This window comes from Anastrepha obliqua, chromosome 4, assembly GCF_027943255.1.
Source record: "Anastrepha obliqua isolate idAnaObli1 chromosome 4, idAnaObli1_1.0, whole genome shotgun sequence".
NCBI lineage: Eukaryota > Metazoa > Arthropoda > Insecta > Diptera > Tephritidae > Anastrepha > Anastrepha obliqua.
Window position 1 is genome coordinate 62,049,266 of NC_072895.1, and position 21,935 is coordinate 62,071,200.

The window sequence follows — 21,935 nt, forward strand, 5'->3', positions numbered from 1 at the left end:
TTAAACATTCATATTTGAGAAAAAAACGTGCGTCCATAGACACTTTCGCCTGTTATTGCTTATTATAAAATGCAATATCGAATTTGGCATGCGTATTGCTGCTATATTAAAGACAACCCTCGTATTTGTTTTCATTTTAGTTCTTAGTTACTATAAGTTTAAGATTGTACATCTATTTTGTAAGGTTTGTAAGTATAAACGGAAATAAATAACAATGTAGATTCGCCTAGATCTAATTAAATTATGAAAAAAATGTTAAGCTGTGCCACTTAATGACGGTGCATTCACGTCTATATTAAGCTTCTGCCCAATAACTAAACTCATTTTATGAAAAATACTTTCTCTTTATTGATGCATAACTTCTTTTGACGTCTTCCTGCCTGCTACTTAGATGCGAGTAACATCTGGTGGGCATACTTGCAATATACCTACGTCTGTTCTTCGTCTGCTTGATTGGCGCAATAACCGCTTAAGTGGTTTTGGCCGAGTTCAACAAAGCGCGCCAGTCGTTTCTTTCTCGTGCTAACCGGCGCCAATTGGAAACACCAAGTGAAAGCAAGTAATTCTTCTCCTGATCTTTCCAACGCAGAGTAGGCTTTCCTCTTCCTCTGCTACCACCAACCGGAACCGCCGCGAGTGCTTTCAGAGCCAGCGCGTTTGGTTCCATTCGGACGAAATTACCGAGTCAACATAGCCGCTGGATCTTTAGTCGCCTCCGATACTCGCCGTCACCAACACGCAAAGGTCCGAAAATCTTCCGCAGAATCTTTCTCCCAAAAACTCCTCATTGGATGTTGTCTGCGCCATACGTTAGGACGGGCATGATGAGAGCCTTATAAAAAGAACGATGGTGCCTGATGTAGAAGTCCACGCAAGTGGGGAAAGTCACTGATTGCCATTCACTTGGGAGTGGCCAGGACTATTCCTCTACATATGGTCCAAGCAGCTCACAACTTCCGGGATTAGCCCAAGTATCCTCTCGGTAGCTTCGGAATACCCGTTCGAGAGCGAGCTAATGTGAGAAGGCGAAGCAATCGAGGATAACTGGTTGTGAGCTGAGTTTGGGATCCACCACAGATGAGAACCTACGCGCATATTAATATATATATGTTAAAATTTGTGGTAAATAAATTCATAATAGAATGGTTACATTTTATTATATAAAAAAAATATTTATTTTTGTAAAATGAGTCAACTTATTGAAGTATATTATATTTAGAAATATTTATCTCATACTTACAAATAAATTAATAAATTATCTTAATTAAAAATTTTGAACAATGCAATTTAGTCTATCTCCCATTTTTAATCACAAGTTCCTCAATTTCCCCCTTAATTCTGCGTCGCCTCGCATATACCTCTTTCTGTAAAAACATTCCCACAAGTTTCATCCACTCGATCCCATATCAACGATCCAAAGCGACGCGCGGTATAGTCCACAATTAGTTGGGCTTTACAATTGATACATTGATTGCGATAGTGGAAAAGTAGACCCACACTTTGTGGCACAATCGCCTCGGTATAGCCAGGTGCATCACGCCACACAAAGTGATTACCCATTTCGATAATGGAGTGTGTGTTCACGATGCACTTACTTCGTTGATGTGCGGGTGAAATTTCCAATGTACGTCGCACCTTCATTTGTGTATATAGAAAGCGATTGCGTGTATGAGCTGGCAGGCTAAAACTGTCATTACTATCGAGCTTAAAGAAGAAGACATTGCGAAAGACATAGGCTGAGGTCCGTCCCTCATCACACTGGCGCAGAAAAGCTAATAAAGAATTGTGTTTGAGCGGAATGAGTATCTCATCCAAATCGACTATGGCGGCATATCGATAGTTATCTACAACCATAGCTCGGTATACGCAGTCGTTAATTTGTGCCATATTGCCTATATAGTGTACCTCAGGCAATAACTCAGGTGGTACATTCCACTGCAGTATATCGACGATGCCTTCACGTTGGTAGTATTTTAATAGACGCATCACATCCTCACTAGCGGAGAGGTGATAGAAGTAAAAGTGACGAGCGCCCAGAATGCGATAAACTTCAATATATTCTGCGACGCGCAAGACATCCGAGTAGTTTTGTTGCAGTGTGCCGACGCAAACCGAGAGTACGGGCTTGGAGAGTGCAAACAATTGGTCTATATCGCGGGGATAGCTGAAAAAAAATGGAATTTACTAATTTGGTAATAAGAATTGGTGATAAGCAAGAGCTACCTGATTGGCACAAATGTTGGACTCAGTTTACTAAGTCTATTCGATGGATATGAAATGGCTATTGCTTGTGGCAGGCGCATCACAGTGTTGTTGCGATTCACATATAGAGGACACATGATCGAATAAGGAGCGAATTTGCAGTCATGATGTTCTTTCAGTGGATGAACTTGACCGATGTGCACAAATTCATCGACAAAGTCCTCGAATCTATGGCGTAAATAAATATTTATGTAAAAAATGTGACGCGTTAATTAACAGCTGTAAATGTCTCAAATACTCAGCTAAAATACGTACCTGATGGTGCAAGTAATGACATCCTCGAACTGCCGAGGTAATATAGCGATTATACGCAATGAACCTATGGGAACTCTGGTTTCATGATCAACAATTGTATCTGAAAGTGGCGATTGTAAGAAATTATGATAATAAATTAATAATGATACTAATTTGTAAATTTATATGTATAATTAAAATAAATATATGCTATTGGCCAAAAGGAAAGGTATTGCACTTGCCCCAACTCTAACTAAATCTCTTCCGCCAACAAAGCATTTGTTTTGTTTTGTAGTTTTGTAGACTTGCGATTTCAATAAACGGACAGTTTCTTTTTAATATTTTTTTATTATCTAAACACTTTTTTGTAGCTGCCGCCGTAGCCGAATGGGCTGGTGCGTGACTACCATTCGGAATTCAGAGAGGTAAAGTAGGTTCGAGTCTCGGTAAAACACCAAAATTAAGAAAAACATTTTTCTAATAGCGGTCGCCCCTCGGCAGGCAATGGCAAACCTCCGAGTGTATGTCTGCCATGAAAAAGCTCCTCATAAAAATATCTGCCGTTCGCAGTCGGCTTGAAACTGTAGGACCCTCCATTTGTGGAGACGCACGCCAGAAATAGGAGGAAGAGCTCGGCCTAACACAAAAAGAAAAGGGTGTACGCGCCAATTATACATATATATATATATATATATACTTTTTTTTATTATTTATTATCTCGAAAATTCTGTTCGGAAGAGAATTATATAGGCTGGAGGATGGTTCCATATGTAGAAGTCCACGCAAATGGTGAAAGTTATTGATCGCCATTCACTTGGAAGTGGCCAGGATTAACCCAAGTATCCTCTGAACAGCTTCCGAGCACGCGTTCGGGAGCGAGCCAACGTGAGAAGCCGAAGGATCCCAAGAGAGCTGGTTGTATGCTGGGTTTTAGACCCGACACGTAAAAATCGCCTTTTCTAGTTAACCAGCCCCACCCGTTTTCCATAATACTCAAATCCAGTGATTATGGTGACCACATCAGTAGTTTGACATTCTGTTCACTGATCCAAGTTTTAACCAATAGGAGCAATATTCTGCTAGTAAGCCCATTGAAGAGGTCCACATAAGTTACGAAATTTCGCAAAACTTCTCTGCAACTTAGTTTTATAAATATTTGCTGTTATTTTGGTGGTTTGAATTTCGAAATTACATAATGCGTTATCACATCCCACCTTCTCGACTGTGATAATGAACTAAAAATCGTTCTTGTTTTCTTAAATGAAGGAAATAATATTGTAATTAATTCCTTCGAAAGTGAACTTTTTTCGCTCGACAATACTACTGGAAGGCAGTCTTATACATCATCTGTTCTTTGCAAAAATGTACCCTTAATCCTTTGCATTGTTGTTTTAATTTAGGTTTTTTCGGACACATTTTCGCTATAAAGTTTTTGCTTTATTTATTATTCGCCTAGCAGAAGATAAACTCGCACTGGTGCCACTTTATGAACTGATTTTCGCACAGTAGACAGTTGAGCTATTGTGACCATTATTTGGTTTCTTTTCATATTTTTTTCATACCATTTTTTGTTCTTCGAATGATTCCAGGCGTACGAGAGTTTCATTTACATATTTCGCTTCAAGGCATATCTTGATCAACTTAAGCCTTATCTTCTAGAACCGATAATTTACACTTTTAACTTGAATTTTACATTTAAAAGATTATCTTTTTTTACTTGAAGAATAATGCCTTAGAATGCTTTCTTGTTCGAACATGTGCAACAACGATTGTTCTAACTACTATTGCCTCAATTCAGTTATTATTAATATTGCTTTCCTTTAACTCCTATTGGAGCATGGGCCACCTCAATTCAAATGATGCGAAAAGTACTTGCATTTTTTCCATCGAATTTGGAAAAAGCACATATGTACATATATACTCGTATTATCTTAGCGTAGATACAGATTAAGATGGAGCAGATTGTGTTGTTTGTGATTTGACCCATGAAACCTCTCTGGTTTACTAGTCAACTTGTTTCGTTCAGTTTAAAATATTTATGAGAACTCATTTGAGGTTAAGTTAATCTTACGGTATAGTTACTTTTCCTGCGATGTTCTTTGAATCACTTTATTTACATATAAACTTACTGTACTTACCAATCACATCTAATCTATTATCGAAATATGCCGAGTATATTAAGTGATTCGATTTGCTGCCAATTTGACGCCAAGAGTTGTTGTATTCCCATGACAGCGTTGGCTTAACATATAAATAGGATTTTTGTAATGAGCCGAGATCTTCGCGTAACTTAGAATTCTGTGGAAAACAATAGCATAATTTAGAAGTGAGTTAACGGTTTGAATAGTATCATATATTGGGTATTTAAAAAATGTCGGTTATAAAATGCCTGCATGCAACCTGAAGCTCAAATAACTTTTAAAATACAGCGCATATTGTAACATATGATTTTCATAGATTAAAATTATGAATAAAAACAAGGGAATTCACCTTAGAGCAGTTAACAATTAAGTGTGATCATCGATAAATTTATTTCTTAACTGTAAACTACCTATTAATTAATGAAAAGTGGTTTGCATTTGAATTTGAGTAGGTGCTTTTTTTTGTTGATTAGTTTTGAGTTTATTTTCGATGTTAATATTTTGTTTTTTACAGCAAAAAATGCGTGCCGTTTTCAGATATAATGCAGTGATTAGAGCAAGAGGCGCGAAATTGTTTGCTAGTTTTCTATGAACTATTTAAACTTCGCTCTGGCCGTTCAGTGTCTGAAAACATCAATGAAAATATTTAAAAAATGTGAGGAAGTTATGAGTTATGACATTTCTGGGGAACTAAACAATCATCACCAATCATTTTTGAACTATTTGAAGAAAACTGGATATAAAACGAAGTTTCATGAATACATTCCATATGAATTAACGAACAAAAATTTACCAAGTCACCGTATGCGAAACCCTTTGGGAATCGAGCCATAGTCAAGTCTGCTTGTGCGTGTCTACCATTCGATAGGGCTCGTTGCAACACATTTTGGGTATGAAGCATTAAATAATGGAAAAAGTTTTAATGTGGTCCATAAATGCAGATATTTATTTAGAAAGCCTTAAACCGACTCCGAACGGCTAATGGTTTTTTGAGAGAAGCTTCATCATAGGAATAACACATCAGGAGGCTTCGCATTGCCATCCGAAGGGAGCCCGCTATTAGGAAACACCTCTGCTATCATTACGTGTGTCATGTACATAATGGGTTTAAGTCTGCGCCCCGCCGAGTGGTCACTATGCTCCACGCTGATGGAATGATAGTTCTGCACGACTAGGGGGAAAAAGTAAAAAAAGGGAACGGTCTTAAATTCTGCATTACGACATTATTTTGGGTAAAAATTCTGGAAAAATGTGAAACAAATTCTACACAGCCTAAATTCTTTTAGGTTATAATTCTATAATCTCATATAATCTTCTGGAAAGACAAAATAATCGAAAATTAATATTCGGGGCGTTACAATTCTGTATGTAAATTTATTTTGAACCATAATTCTGTATTTTTTAAAGTACTGTTGTGTTTCGTTTTATTGCTTACTTTGAGTAGGAGGAATTTTTCCTGCGGAATTTCCCCACTGTTTCGCTTGCAAAAGAAATTGTGTGTTATCTAAAGCAGTCCTGCCGCGTGTTGGGTATTCAGGAGTATTAAAACTCTTTGGAATTTCTTCTGCAATCTCCAGCCGAAATTTCGAAGATGAATATTTCTTAGAATTTCGAATTTGCTTTTACAGTTAATTAAGCAGGCGCAAATTGCACGTCATTGCCAGTCGAAAGCTGATAACATGTCGACGTGCATTGAACGTCTTTCCAACGCAAGAGGTAAATTTACGAAATGAAAACCACATACGATTCAATATCTGTTATTATTAATTGAACAAATTTTTATGACCAAACCCTATGAAACCCAAATTTATTTTATCTCCTTCAAAATGTGCCAACGGTTAACCCAGTCCTCCATACACCCCTGGTAGGCCGACGAAAGGATAGCCTTCAACTCCTTCCACGAAGCGGTAACTTCAACTTAGGAAACAAAAGAATTCGCACGGGCCATATTAGGTGAATACGGTGCTTGCACGATAGTATTTAGTTGGTGTTTGGTCGGTCAGATAATTCTGCACAATTCGGGCTCGGTGCGATAGCGCGCTATCATCATGCAAAATCCAATAATTGTTTGCCCACATTTCGGGCCGGCCAGGCAGACACTAATGATCCGATGCCGCTAAAATGACAGATGTGTGTCTTACAGTCCTACCAAAAATATATGGACCGGTTCCTCCGTGCGCGGTTCGTTTAAATAAAACATTCCCGGTACTTTTTGATCAGAGGGTATGTGTATGTATATTTATATTTATATATATGTATTTATTAGGCCGGGTCGAAGCAAAAAAATCGCCCATTGCTCTGTAAAAATCATATTCTAGGGATCAAAATACGAAACTTTGGCGAAGGAACCATACCTCTAAAACGAATTCTGATGTCCCCCAATTTGGGTCGAACTTTTTAGTTTCTTTTCTATAACTCACTTAAATTAATTTTTTCATTTACATATGTTCTGGCTAAATAAATTTCTTAAGAGAAAAAAAAGATATTATTATAAATAAATAATAAATATTATTATAAATAAATAAAAATAAAGAAAAAACATAGCCATTTAGCTGATTTTTTCATGTAAAGGCCAAAAATGATGATATTTTGAAATGATTGTATGGGGAACCCCCCAGGGGAGTTCCAGGGGGTGTGCCACTGGCATGGGTGGCTCGGCCGTCCAAAGTTAGTGGGGGTCGGTCACACATTTGGACTCGATTGGAGCACTCTAAATGGGTCAAAGTGGGATTTTTCGTTCGACCCAAACTGGGGGACATCAGAATTCGTTTTAGAGGTATGGTTCCTTCGGCAAAGTTTCTTATTATAATCCCTAGAATACGATTTTCACAGAGCAATGAACGATTTTTAAATCGACCCGCCCTAGTATTTATATTAACAATTTTTTGTAGTATTTATTAGTTTTATATTAAAAAAACTAAAAACTTTCAATATTTTTTTCTGGCCTCTCACCTGCACTACTCTGCAAATGAAAACAATAAAATCATTTCGAACTGTTAATATTTTTGTTGACAGGATTTCGACTTTTTAACCACGAAAGCAAATATAATGTGCCAGAGCTGCCAAATTTTTTCCAACTGGTATACTCTGACCAGGCGAGTATGTGTCATTTTCTCACTTCCACAAAATATGAGAGTGAACGTTGTTTAGCTGATTTTTGTTTATCTGTTCAAGTAACTGTACGAAAAATTTAATTGTTACAACAAAAAATGGAAGTATATCATTCTATTCCATTATATTCAACATATTGAATATACAGGGTCCGGTACTCGAAGTGTAACCAACTTTAGAACGCTTGCGCTGCTAATGCACGATACTGTTACTGTTACAGAGTACACTGTCTGAGATGCCTACTTTTCTATGTGCCTTGCCCACAGAAAGTGGACCGTCATCAGTCCAACAAACTGTCTGCAGTTCCTTATGCTTAGTGGAACTGAGAGAGTCAGTCGGACATGGCAAGTAACATCAGTTTTGTCCATCTGCAGCCTCTCTCAACTTGCCAAGCTCGCTTGTAGGTTTATATTGTCTACACATAATGTAATATAATGGGATGAAATTTAGAGAAAAGAAAACACAATAAGATAACTAATATGCCAATTGAAACAAAATTCAAATCAGGTAGGGTGGGGAAGGGAGTACTTTTACCCAATAAGGTTTTTTTGACAGAACGCACGTGGCTATTGTCAAACTAAATACATAATTTTTTTCAAACAATGGATTTACTGCGTCGTCGTTTCGATGAGCAATCTATCTCTCATCTCGAACCAATGGATTAACCACCAAAATTGTGTGATATCGCACTTTTGAACTTTCATTTGTGGAGGCATGTAAATTCTAAATGTTTTGTGGATAAACCTTCAATTGAGGCATTGGAAGCCAACATTACTAAAATAATATAGACCGAAGTCCTCCAGCGAGTCATTCAAAATTGGTGTTTACGGGCAGCCGAAATACGGCGCAGTTGCGGCCAACATTTGAAAGGGACTATCTTTAAAAAATAAATGTTATGAATGGTTCGGTTCTACACAAAAATAATAAAGATTGTCCAATCGATTTGAATTTTCATTCGTTTTATTTCAATTTGAAATCCGATACATCTAAAGTGAAACTTTAAACTTTTAACGATAACTTTTAAGATTTAAAAATATTGAGTAATAAACACACTTTCACTAAACTTAAATTAATTATTAATAAAAGTAAAACCTGTAGAACAAAAAAAGTATAAGACCAGTGTTGTTACGTTGTATTTACGATAAAATTCACGGGGTTAAGTTATAATTTGTATCTTTGATTTTAACTTTTTAAGTCATCGAGGCATCGATTTGACTAATTTTTTTATAACATTTTGATCAATTTTTGACCATTCGACATTAGTCGCACTTCTAAGGCGCTTAGCGCTAACCATCTGTCTACCATTTTTCAAAACCGATTGAAAAAGTATTACCCGTATATTTTCAATTGGGTTAGGGTCAGGGTCAGGGCTGCAGACAGGCCTTCTAAAATTGGTATTTTTTCGCGGCCAAAAACTCTTTTTTTGTTGCTTTGGAAGCATGTCATGCTGGAAAATCCACTCCTTATCAAGATTATCAGTGCTTTGTCTAAAAGTTATATACGAGTATACTTCACAAAGGCCAACAAAACAATTTTTTGTGTGTTTCTAATTTCACTTCCTTTGTTTACTTTGAAAGTAACAATAATTCTCAACGGACTCTTTGTTTAAATGTATTTTTGCATTTTTCGAAATTTTTATTTTATTATACGAGGTGTGTTCAAAAAATGGCACTGCCACCATTTGAAGTGTTTTTGAGCACTTAATTCCATTTTTTACACAAAATTTGATGCAACTTCTTTCATCCATATTATTGGATAGCAGAAAATCGCCGCCTCTCACTAACAAACTAAACATTCTATATCGCTAAAACCGTGAACATTTTTTGGAGACGAGTGTACCCTCATACAAAAAATAATAATAATCGAAAGCCGAATGTGCGTAGCCCGCGAAAATTAAAAATTCATTTTATTTTTTTAACACACCTCGTATACTTTACTCTGTTCATTTTTGTGGACATGAAACACATAGACGTTTCGCCTTTAGCGCTAATAACTGCCCAATACATTTGGGAACCATTTTGTCCATCCAGATTACATTTTTTTCATCGGAAAAAATACTCTTTCTCATTCATCTTCCTAAAATTGATATTTTTCTGCAAATTTCAATGTGCCCGGTTTGTGTCGTGGGGTTTAGGTACTCGTTTCACATATTCTACACTATAATCTGCTTACAAAATTTGTTGCACATGACGGATAAGAGTGTATTATTTTCAGCAGGACTATTTGATTTATTTATAGCTAAACGTTTGATTTCCCGAACATCCCCAGCACTAAGTTATAGTTTTCGATCACTTCTCTTGGTGCATCCGTACTTTCCTTTGAAATGATTTTTTTTAATTTTGAGACAATATTTCGCATTGTAAAATCTCTCTCTCGCTCTCTCTCTTTCTCTCTCTCTCTCTCTCTCGCTCCATGCTAAAATTTGTCTCTGCTCCAATTTAGACAAGTTTTTCCACATAAATCATTTTAACATAAAAAATCGCATTTATCTTACTACAATAAATACACTGCTAATATTGTGTCCGGTCGAGATGAGAATTTGAGTCGATTAGTATTATAAAATATCGCTTTCAGGTAGCATGCATTTGATTAGTAGATAACCGAGTTTGTGTGTCTGGGTTATGCTTACTAGTGTTGTGCGCACTGATAAGTAGGCGAGTATGATAATAACCATTGCCACTGTGCCCGACAATAAAAAGTACACATATTGGGCCTGATTGCCATTGCTTGACAACATTTTCTGCTTTTAAAATTTGTTTAACGCGTAAACATAAATGAGCGCAATTTCAATTCCTTCTAACGCACACAAAATTTTTTACTTTTCTTTTTTTTTTGCAGATAACCTTTATCTATTACACAAACAATTATATCACACTTTATTTCGCACACCCGGGGTTTCTATAAGGTTTTTTTTTTAAAGGTTTTTGATTTTTATTGCACGAACGCCTATGCATATGCTTCGTATCGTGCGCGTTGCAGCTGTTTAACTGGTCGGTGTCGCGCTTGTTTTGCCGTCTTTTGCTGGCGACTTGAGACTCTTGAGCTGCTTGAGGCGCTTACCAAAGCAAAGCTGACATTTTTCTCACGGACATTACTATTTAATTATAGGTGCTTTTCCATGATTTGCGACGACTTGTGTTTGTTATTGTTATTTTTAGGTTTGTTGCTGTTCATTTGTTTTATTATTTTTGCTGCTGCTTCAGGCGCTATGTACATATGCATGTATGTGTGATCGATATTTTGTTTTCTTATTTGTATTTCTTTACAATTTCCGATTAAATTAAAATATTGATTATTATTGCGCTGACATTATTGTATGGAGGAACACAGTTGCTTGTACTACCTTCTTATATGCATACGCGTACACTAGGGTTGTTCGTAACTTTTTGCTTTTGAGTTAAAATTTTAACATATTCACAATTATTCCTTCACATGATCAAATTTCGATCTCAATTAGAAAACGTGTAACCCCTTCGTCCCCACTTGGATCTCAGCAATTTACATCATTATTATTGGAATTTTATAACTCAGTATAATGGCAATAAACTACTAAATATTAATCTTATAAGAGTATTTTCTGTCGAAGTGAAAAAAATCTATCAAATTTCGAAAAAAAACCCAGTGGTAATGGGGTAAATTTGTCAACTAGTTTTTTCTAAGGGGTCCAGGTGGTCCAGAGCTCGAAAATTTTTTTTATTTCCATAAATTTTTTTTATAATAAAAAGAATGAAAAACGATATTTTAATTTTTTAAGCTTTTTATTTAACTTCTTTTACATACAAAAATTTTGTTTTCCTTTTAATAATATTCAAAATGGCGCTGAAGTTCACCCTCCCATAAAATTGTACCTGGACGGTGTGGTTCTTTTTGGCTCTTCTATTTATCTGTATCACAAAAACCAAAAAAATTATTAATCACTATGACTGTAGCTATGTCCCGTACTAGAAAAAAAAAATTGGAAAAATGGCGTGGTTTTGAATTTGACACTCTACAAATCCGTGCTTTCAGTTTTTTAATCAAAAAATAGGAAATAATTGAAATAATAATATGATTCTACAACGGGCGATAGCTATTGATGTTGTGAACAACATATTAAAATTTAAGACGATTCGGTTGAATATTTTTTTTTTTGTGTTGACAACACCAGGCCGAAAAAATAGTTTTCAGATAACTGAGTTTATAGTTTTGATCATTTAAATGCGACCATTGATGCTGTGTGTGGCGAATCTGACTCTAACTGCTAAAACGGCGGTAGAATCGAAACGGCTATACTTTTGAAATATCAAAATATCAGTTTGTAATGTTATTTTTGTTGGCTATGCTAGGTTTTTTCTTTCATACAAAAGAATTGAGCATATACATACATACTTTGCATGGAAGAAATGGCGTGATACCTCAGACAGAATAAATTATCAAAATTCACCGTTATTTTGTAGCCACTCAAAACATGCAGTTTGAATACTACATAAAATTCAATGAGCTATAAAACGTCATGCCCAGAAATTTTTAGAAATTCTGGTCAAAAGTTGACATTGAAATTTAGTGAAATTTTGAAAAATATTCCGAAATTTGTTACAAACTTTGGAACTTTACATAATATGGTATTGTTGTAGAATAACACCTTTTTTATGAAAAAAATAGTTGTATGTTTATAATTTTGAAACAGGGTGTATTTGGTAAGAAATCATAGGTATACGAATTGTTAGTGGTTAGGGCAAGTATTAAAATATTTAGATTTTGATTTTCAATAGCCCTCATAAAATATTCCCCGATTGACTTTAAGTTTTCGAAGAATTTTTCATAGAAAGAAAATGGAAATAATGAGCTTAATTGCAGCAAAACTTTCAAGATAATTGCGCAACATTTTTTTTAATTGCGATAAAATTGTATACTTATTTGCATAGCAGGTACTCTCACGCCTAAGTTTTTTTTGCTGATCAAATGTTAGTTTTTTCATAAGGAAAAAAATTCTTTCCATGTGCAACGTACTATTTATAAAGTCGTTTATAAGTATACAAGTATTTATGGTGAGGTTTTATTAAAAAATTAACTAACTCATAGATTTAATTAAAATATGTTTTGTAAAATAAAAAACTTTTTATTTTTTGACTTAACTGTGATTTTTCAAAAAAAAATCTATTTTTTTTTTGCATTTTCTTAAATTAGATGTATTCAAAAATATGTAAAAAAATGTTAACTTAAAATCTTAAAAATTGACAAAGTTATATCCAATACAATAAGTGCAGGTAGTGAGTTACAGCGGCCATTGAAAACTTTAAGCGCGATTTACTCAAAACGACTTTTGAACCGATTTTAATTTTTTGTTTTTAATTTTTGTACATGTATTGGCTACAGTCGTACATAGCCGTTTTTAAAAATTCCAAAAATTAATATTTTTTCAAGCCTTTCGAAAACAAAAAAAAGGGTAAAAACACAAACTCATTTTTCAAACCTGCACCATTTTCTACAAAAAAAAAATATATATAAAAAAACCGCCACTTACGACTATAGCCATTGATGTATAGATTAAACATTTTTTTGGGTGCATCAGTTTTTTATGACGTCATTACATTAATATTAATAACAGTTGTAATTTTTAATATTTTTTAATAAAAATGTGTGTCAGTATAGTTGAATATATGTTAAATAAATTATAATTTGTCCGATCGTCAAATAATCATCCCTACTTATGAAAAAATTCATGAAAATCACTTAATTCTTACGCATTCACAGTGGTGTTCCCCCTTAAGTGCACATAAGCGATAATTACGTTATTACACTTCTTAAAGCGATGTGTGCAATTAGACTTTTATATGCCGTACCAAAAGTAATAATTTATAAATTTAAAAATGTACTATACAGAAAAGAACACCCCTAATGCACACGTCATCTTATCGCTATTAGCTGTGCAGCCAACTCTATACGAAAATGACAACCTTTGGCAATGAACGGGATTCCGTTTGCTTAAAGCTCTTCTAAATGCTAATGAAGAAAAAGCTGAACTGATTAGCAAAGCAAATGGTACTCATAGGTCTTTTGGGACTGGAAGTGGTTTATAGTAGGGATGTAAAACACAGTTTGTAGTCCCAAATCGAATAAGTTTCGGCACTTAAAGTGAGCAAGAGGCTACACTTCTTTAGTTAATCAAGTTTTGCAAACGATCTTTACGCCAAATTATGTGCAAAAAGAACTGCGTCGAACGATATGGGGACTTGGTTCACTTGGAAATGTAGTTTTTTATGACTATGATATTGCGACCGGCGTACTATATTAACTGACTGTCACATAATAAGGTAGTTAATTTGTTGGCTCGCATTTTTCCATTAAGTATAGTAGGCACAGCCTGCTAGGTGGCACGTTTGTTACGACCGAATTTTGAGTAAAAAAAGCCATTGGCTGCGTATTAATTTTTAAAATTTTTAAACGGCGGAGTATCCTTAACATCTGCACAGGGGAAATCCTGTTGCTATCGCCTGTTTCGAGGTTAACTACAGTTAGCAGTACCAGCACAGATGGCGCCGGATGCAGACGCCTAATCAGCTTCATCTTTAATCATAACCGATTATTAAAACCGACGGCCTTTCGCTTCTAAACGGAACGATGGAATATATTATTATTTTCAAACATTACTTCGTTTGTATTTAAACACAAAATTCTTACGTCCATATTTGAAAACTCACTAAAGAACTATTCGTCCCACTTTTGTATAACAAACACAAATAATTTAATGTAACAAAAATTTCTGCAAAAGGTTCGGTTTGGGAAAAAAATCCAAAAATTATTTTGTTTCCAAAATTATCAAAAATAAACACTTTTAGAAAGCCACTTGTTGATTGATCTATACAAATATCCGAAACGTTAGCACGTTTATTCACACACATACATACATATGTGTTTATATATTGGATTATGATTTAGTTGCAATGTGGCACTTGCAACCTATACCAATTCCTATACCAATTCACTCGCCAGAAAATTTAACCGAAAATCGCAGATGTTCGAAACTTTCACTTCCACGCTACTTCCACCGAAGTACAATTGCGAGCGCTTTCGACTTGTAAATGTGGCACATGTTTAATTTTATTTCGAATTCTGATCAGATGTGGTATAGTATTTTTAGAAGCGCAAAATGTGTTGGAGAAATAACAAAAAAAAAAGAAACACAAACGCCAAAAAAAAAAAACAAATAAATTAAAATAGCAATAATAAAAGCCAAGAGCAACGTACCGCTGTGTGTTTTTATTTCTATATTTTTTAATAGCGCATGGATTATTTGTTTTGTAAATACTTTTACTACATGCATACGTATCCCACTCAAGCATTCCTCTCGCTTATTAGCCTGCGTTAACTTTTATTTTCATTTGCTGTATTTTCGTAAAGCACATTCACATTTCCATCCCGCAGTTGTGGACAAATCGGACGGCGATGCTTTGCTTGGATGCCGCGCGAGAGCATCTCGACTTTGCGAGGCATTTCAGCGGCACAACTGCATATACCAGACGCCCACTTTATGTAGCCATGCAAACATACATACACGTGTTGAAACAGAACTGCGCATACATGAACGTGTTGAAAAAGATACTTACTCCTGCGTGAGATATCATTCAGTTCGCGCATTATTTAAAAGACAACTTTTCACAATATTATTTTGTACTATTAATTTCTCTTTATCTGTTACTGTTTGTCACTGTCCAAGGAAGAAGTTTTAAAAATTACACTGGCACACTTACTTACACGAATGCTGCAGTATAACAAATATAATAGGCAAAATATACTGATAAAGCATACGGTTGTACGCTGTTGATGTCGGCGGAACATCGCACCACACCGCTCTGATTACAAATGGTACTAGCACCAACTATTCAATATCGCGGAAATATACTTATCTAATTTTTATCAGCGCCGTAGCCGAATGGGTTGGTGCGTGACTACCATTCGGAATTCACAGAGAGAACGTAGGTTCGAATCTCGGTGAAACACCAAAATGAAGAAAAACATTTTTCTAATTCCAGTCGCACCTCGGCAGGTAGTGGCAAACCTCCGAGTGCATTTCTGCGATGAAAAAGCTCCTCATGAAAATAGCTGCCGTTCGGAGACGGCTTGAAACTGTTATGGAACAACATCAAGACGCACACCACAAATAGGAGGAGGAGCTAGGCTAAACACCCAAAACGGGGGTTACGCGCCAATTATATATACATATATATATAATTTTTATCAGGTCCTCAATAACGACAGATAACAGATAACGAACTAGATGACTATGTATCTCCACCTGCATGCCCGCTTATACAAGGTGGTACAAATTTAATCAGCCTATCGAAAGATTTGTAATTTTTGCAAATGCCGTCGTTCGTCAATCATATTTGAAACCTGTGAAATAGACAGCTGCACTATGGCAACAGGCAAGCAATGGAGCACGTAAAGATCGCAATAAAGATTTCCATCGCACACCATAAATTTTTTATTAAGCAAAAAAGTATTCAAAACCAAATTTAGATTATTGGATTGATTAGTTTTGCGCCACCTTGTATGTACTTTTATATATTTATATTAGAAAAGAAGAAAAACTTGCAAATCAGCCATCGAGTGCTGCTTGAATCTTTTTAAGTAGGGAAGAAAAGCCGTCTGGTCTTATCATATTAAATTATTACATCACATCCACCTACTTCAGTAGCTCGTAATACAGCCCTAAGAGTATTCGATTGGAGGATTCGAGTGGTTAAAACCAAGCGAAAAGGTAACACAGAAAAGCGATTTACTTAGCTTGGTTACCTCTAATCAGCGCCAATTGAAAGCATGTCGCACCTTTTTGAACTAAGTCAAAATCGATCAGGCGATTATGGAGTTAATCAAAAACAATAATATGTATGCATATTACATATCACACGAGTATATGTTGGTTGGTTGGTTAAAGTGGTGATTCTTCCAGAATCCTACTAGCGCTTCCGCATCATTTTGTTGCCAAATCCTCGTTACCAAATTATTTAACGGTTATTTACAGCATGACTATATCCAGTCTGTGCAGTTTAAGAACCTTATTAGGTTGTTGACGTCTAAGCCAGACAGACAGTTGTTCGAGACTCTCGAATAGCGGTTCGCCTAGGGTTAACATTCTGTCCTTCCATAGGGCAGGGCATTCACAGAGAAGATGGAAGAGTTTTCCCTTTTTCTACGGTTGTTTACAACTGTGACAGTATGTGTTTTGAGGGATATCCATTTTGGCTGCTTTTTTCTCCGATAGGCCAAAGCCAGTTATGACTGCCGTTAGTACATATGTTCAATAGATCAAAATTATAATATATACATTTTTTTTATACTTGGAAAATGGACTACGATATTTGTTCAATTAATTACGAATGGTAAGTTATGTAGTCCAATATTTCTTCTAATGGAATGACCGATAAATTTCCTCGCGTGAAACTTTTTTAATAACAAGTCCATAAACAAGCCATTAAACTCATGAATAGAACTCATAATTTAAAAAAAATTGATATTTATTGAAAATTGATCAATCAAAATTCCTAAACAGGTGCGAGTACAATGAATAGCTGGCACATTCCTTAATATGAACTTTTTTCAAAACAATTTTTTAAAAGTAAAGCTAGCCTTACTCTACTGTCAAAGCAACATACTTGTAGGTGGTACTAACTCATCGAATTATGACCGCTGAGAAAATTTATAAATTAGGACTTCTACTATCGATACCACAGAAGCTAGTAAAGGGAAAATAGTAAATAGAAAGAAAATAATAATAAAATATTATTTCGAAAATTTGCCATACAATTTTCTGAAAAAGAGTTTATATTTTTACTATTTAGTTAGTATTTTTCTGTCCACTTTAGATATCAGAACTGCATCGATGTATGTATATGCTCGTTGAGGCAACGTAATTTGCACTTGTTGTTCTCAATTGGACGTCACTGTTCCAAATATTGACTACATTTACGAGTTACTTATCCGTTTTGACAAGCTGTTATGTACTTCCATTGTTTTTCAAAGCATCCCGCCTGAAAGTATACAAAATATAATAAAAAATATTATTATTTATATTTAGAAGCACTGGCTTAAGTATTGCTTGTGAGCTAAGTAGCTAAAAACAAAGTCGCTTGAATATCACCGAACTATTGTTGTTTTCACATACAAATTTTGCGCTTAGTGAGCAGCGGGATTTTCTGCGCCCGGAGATGTGGTGAATCGAAAACAGCTTTACTTAGAATGTTAGGGATGCTTAGAAAATTCAAAATACAAGCTCAAAAGTGATATTATCGCCTTCAGAGTGGTCATCATCAACTGCAAGGCACTTATGCCAGCATTTGATCCAGCTCTCAAAATATTTCTGGAAGTCTATTTTCGATATAGCAACCAGAGCCGTCTTCGATTTTTCTATTACTTTCTTTCGGCTGTTAAGACGCATTCCCCGGTCTTGGCAATGGTTTTTTGACTCTATCAAGCAGAAACAAATCGCAGGGAGGCATATCAGGTTAACTTGGTGGCTACTGGATGGTATTCGTTACGTTATTGGTCACAACTTCACGAATAATGATGGTACTATGGGACAGTGTTTTATCATGGTGCAAAATCCACGAGTTGTTTTCCCACAAACCCTTTCTGATTTGGCGAATTCCTTCACGTAAACGTCTCATAACACCCAAGTAAAAGTCCTTAATAACTGTCTGACCTTCTGGCAAAAATTCGTGGTATACAATACCGTTGTAATCCATAAAAACCATTAGCACCGCTTTCTTTTTTGATGGAAAATTAATGATTTTTTTTTTGTCTGAAAAAAAACGGTTGTTTTTGGTCCTGATGTCTGGATTGCGTGTCGTACTCATAAACTCACGCCTCGTCTCCAGTAATGATGAGTTGAATGAATGTTGGGTCGGATTCAGCCTTAGAAATCAAATCTTTGGCGATATCAACGCGGTCCCTTTTTTGAAACTCAGGCCCTTTGGAACCAATAACCATCTTTGCAGCAGCGCGGCGCAAGCCCAAACCATTAACTACATACAATTTGTTCGTCATTCGAACTTTTTCTGAAGCTGTTGTTGTAAATTCAAATCCATTTTTAAAACTTAAAAAAATCTAAAGCACTTTCAGAGGTAGATTTCCTCAAGGCGGCGTAACTTTTACAAATGTCAAGCAATGGCGATACAATTTTGGTAGGAATGTTAATCACAGATGTGGCAACCTAACAAAATAGAACTCAAATGAGTTGACTTAGAGCGTCACCTGGGGGTTATTCCGTGAACTTTTTGATCACGGCGGCATTTCCGACACCTTCGATTGAAAGACACCCCCACACCATCACAGAGCCACCTTCATGATTCAAAGAAGCCTTTATATTTTTCGAATCAAATTCAGTATTGGGCTTTCCACAGACGTTTAAATTATATTTGCTTTCAGCTTTATATTTGCTTAAGATCTTGAAATAAAATAAAAATTACTGATTTAGTTATATTTTACCGTGGAGATTTTAATGCCCTAAGTGGCAAATTTCATACGGACCCTTTTGTTTATCAGGCTTCTTTCGGGCAATTCGCCTATGGAGCTATGTTTTTTCAACACATTTCAAACTGTTTCTTCAAAACAAAAAAAACGTTATTATTATTATTTGATTTTTATAACTTCGTTTAAAGACTTGCGTTCTTCGCGATCATTAACTTTCCTCTTTTGGTCTAGGCGGTTTTTTATTTGCAATTGCTCAGTCGTTTTTGTATCTTTTACTTATAATTATGTATTGTGTTATGGGACTGTAGAATGAGTCCTGTTCATTCAGTTGCCAATTTGTCATAAAAAAAGTTTTCCCGTCTTCATGCAATTTAACAATCCCCCAGCATTCCTTTTTGGTAGTCGGTTTGCCTGACGGAGCCATTGTGCAAGAATGCACTTGAAAACTTGTAGCAAACTAAAAACTGTAGCATGTTTTATGAAATCTGATCCGCGCGCTTGAAATACACGGAATCCTGTTAAAAATGTTAGATGTACAATAATATTACTCCTTATGTACGTATATGGTCTCCATTTTGTATCTAAACATCCTTAAAGCTAATGTTAGGCAAAGAGCTCAGTTTGGTACATTGCACAATTTTGCTTTCTGTAAGGACAACGACCCGGAGCACACTTCGATGGTGGCGTGACGAAGATGTGGCTGGTCTGCACTTGCTCTAAACTACTCTAAACACCTGCTCGTCTGATCTCAATATAATCAAGCGTGTTTGGAAGAAATTTTTCAAAAAAAAACAAAAAATTAAGTTTTTCGGACCACAAACAAACTGAAGCAAATTCGAGAACCGAATGGTATAATATTTCAACAGACATATGAAAATATATGTAGATTCCTTTAACGCCTAGCATAGGGCGTCCATATGTAAAAACTCGGTATAACATATGTTAAGACATTTAAACGTCATACTAAAGTTCAAAGAATTAGCCACTAAATACTATCAGGGTATTTTATATAAAATTTTAAGGTGATACAATTTTCTACGATTCTTCAAAGAAACAGCTGATTGGTTATTCACTTGCGTAACTCTTGTCAAGAAAGTAAATACTTACTCCGACAGTCAAGAGGGCTCAATGACGGTGCAATCGCAATTGGTCAGGAAATGCTTGGTTTCACTTTCGATTGTACCCGAATTATTTGACACAAGGTTCATCTTGGTACCTGGTCGTAGCGACACTGCAGGTAACTGCGAGATGGATGAGTTTGCCATACAAGGCACCTGTGGGGTTGTTCCTTCGCTGTATGGAAGATATGGTGGAGCCATCCGAGTACCTTCTCCTTAACTGCCCTGCTCTCGCGGAACTAAAAATCTGATGAATTTCATCAGCAGCATAAAGCAGTTAACACAACCGTAACTCAAATAAATACTCAACTCCTTCCTTCTACCCACCTCTTCCTCTTTCTTCTTCCGTCCTACCACTTTCCTCCATCTTACTTACTTCCGAAGAAATCCGTCCAAGTGTGCTCACCCTTTGGGCAACCATTTCAACCTAACCTTCTTTTGGACATAAATTCGATTTTGTTTATTTTTATTTCCTAGCATAAAAATGTTGATTATAAAAGTAATATAATTTATTGTATTTATGTGAATAAATGTCAAATTAATTAAATTACAATTCCGAAATTCTGTTTTAAAATTGAACAGTGGTATGCGCGATTAAGCATTTGAGCCACTGTATACGAATTAGGAACAATAACAAATAAGAGATATACCTAGGAATCAGAGATTATGAGTAGATATTTGTGCTGGAATTCGGCACGCACAAATTTTAATAGTAATAAGAAATACTTGATAAATTTGATTTATGCAGGCAGATAATAAACATTTCAAGATTGTGTAGCAAAAAACGTACTCCAATCGGTTGAGTCGTTTAAGATTTGTTGCATTGGGAAAATAAATTTTATGGTTTTTTTAGCATTTTGGCTTATGTCAGGCCTCTTTTGTAAGTTTATGCAATCTGTGCAAAAAAACTTCGAGAAGAGATTAGCTTCAATATACAAAAAACAAAACGCTGAGCAAATCGGACATTTGGCCACATATAAATTTTTGGATTTTATTTTGTAAGACTTAGAGATGAAAGTAATAAATGGAGCTCAGGTTGTCAAACTTTGTATTCCTATAGGGTCCGCCATATAACTTTACGGAATTAGAAATGCTATAAAAAAGAAACTACTCAATATTTTTCCAAACTGTTTTTTTTTATTTTGAAGTACAATCCTTCCGGTTAATGATGGAACACAACTTCATTCATATGGCTCTTGGCTTGGACTTTGTACGGCGCCATACCAAGGTCTTTACGCAAAACTCGTCTCAATGATGTCTCCGAAATGTCCAATTGTTGAGAACGACGGTGAACTGATGTTCCTGGTGATTCACGAACACTCTCGGCCACAGCAGCAATATTTTCGGGTGTACGCACGTATTTGGTCGGTCACGCGTTGGTTTGTCAATAAGCAACCCAGTTTATCTTACTTTTTTCGCAAAGTAACGCACATACGCTTCATTCGGTGCTTTTCTTCTTCCCATTGCCGTACTTAATTTTCGTACACATTCTGCAACATTACCATGATTTTCAAAGTAATGTCGCAATATTTCCCAGCGTTTTTAGAGCGTATTCACAACCATTTTCGTTCAGCGGAAGAATAAAACTAATTTTCTGTCAAATCAGATGACAGCTAAG

At 35.7% G+C, this 21,935-nt stretch overlaps 1 protein-coding gene across 1 annotated transcript; it reads right to left on the reverse strand.

The window, feature by feature from the left end:
* Positions 1-1,235: 1,235 nt before the first annotated feature.
* LOC129244911 (uncharacterized) lies at positions 1,236-14,785 on the reverse strand. The gene is made up of 6 exons (XM_054882818.1): positions 14,706-14,785; positions 10,378-10,954; positions 4,635-4,794; positions 2,518-2,617; positions 2,224-2,430; positions 1,236-2,164 (listed from the first exon to the last, which is right to left on the reverse strand). Exons 2-6 carry the CDS (start codon positions 10,483-10,485, stop codon positions 1,333-1,335), a joined length of 1,407 nt encoding a protein of 468 aa, XP_054738793.1. The 5' UTR covers positions 10,486-10,954; positions 14,706-14,785; the 3' UTR covers positions 1,236-1,332.
* Between the last annotated feature and the right edge of the window lie 7,150 nt (positions 14,786-21,935).

What these genes read in the sequence shown, in the direction of transcription:
- LOC129244911 (XM_054882818.1), bottom strand. Translation starts at nt 10,485, where the DNA reads ATGTTGTCAAGCAATGGCAATCAGGCCCAATATGTGTACTTTTTATTG. An exon ending in TAATAGATTAGATGTGATTG is followed by an intron (nt 2,618 to 4,634) that starts GTAAGTACAGTA and finishes CGCCACTTTCAG; the next exon opens with ATACAATTGTTGATCATGAA. An exon ending in CCAACATTTGTGCCAATCAG is followed by an intron (nt 2,165 to 2,223) that starts GTAGCTCTTGCT and finishes ATTTTTTTTCAG; the next exon opens with CTATCCCCGCGATATAGACC.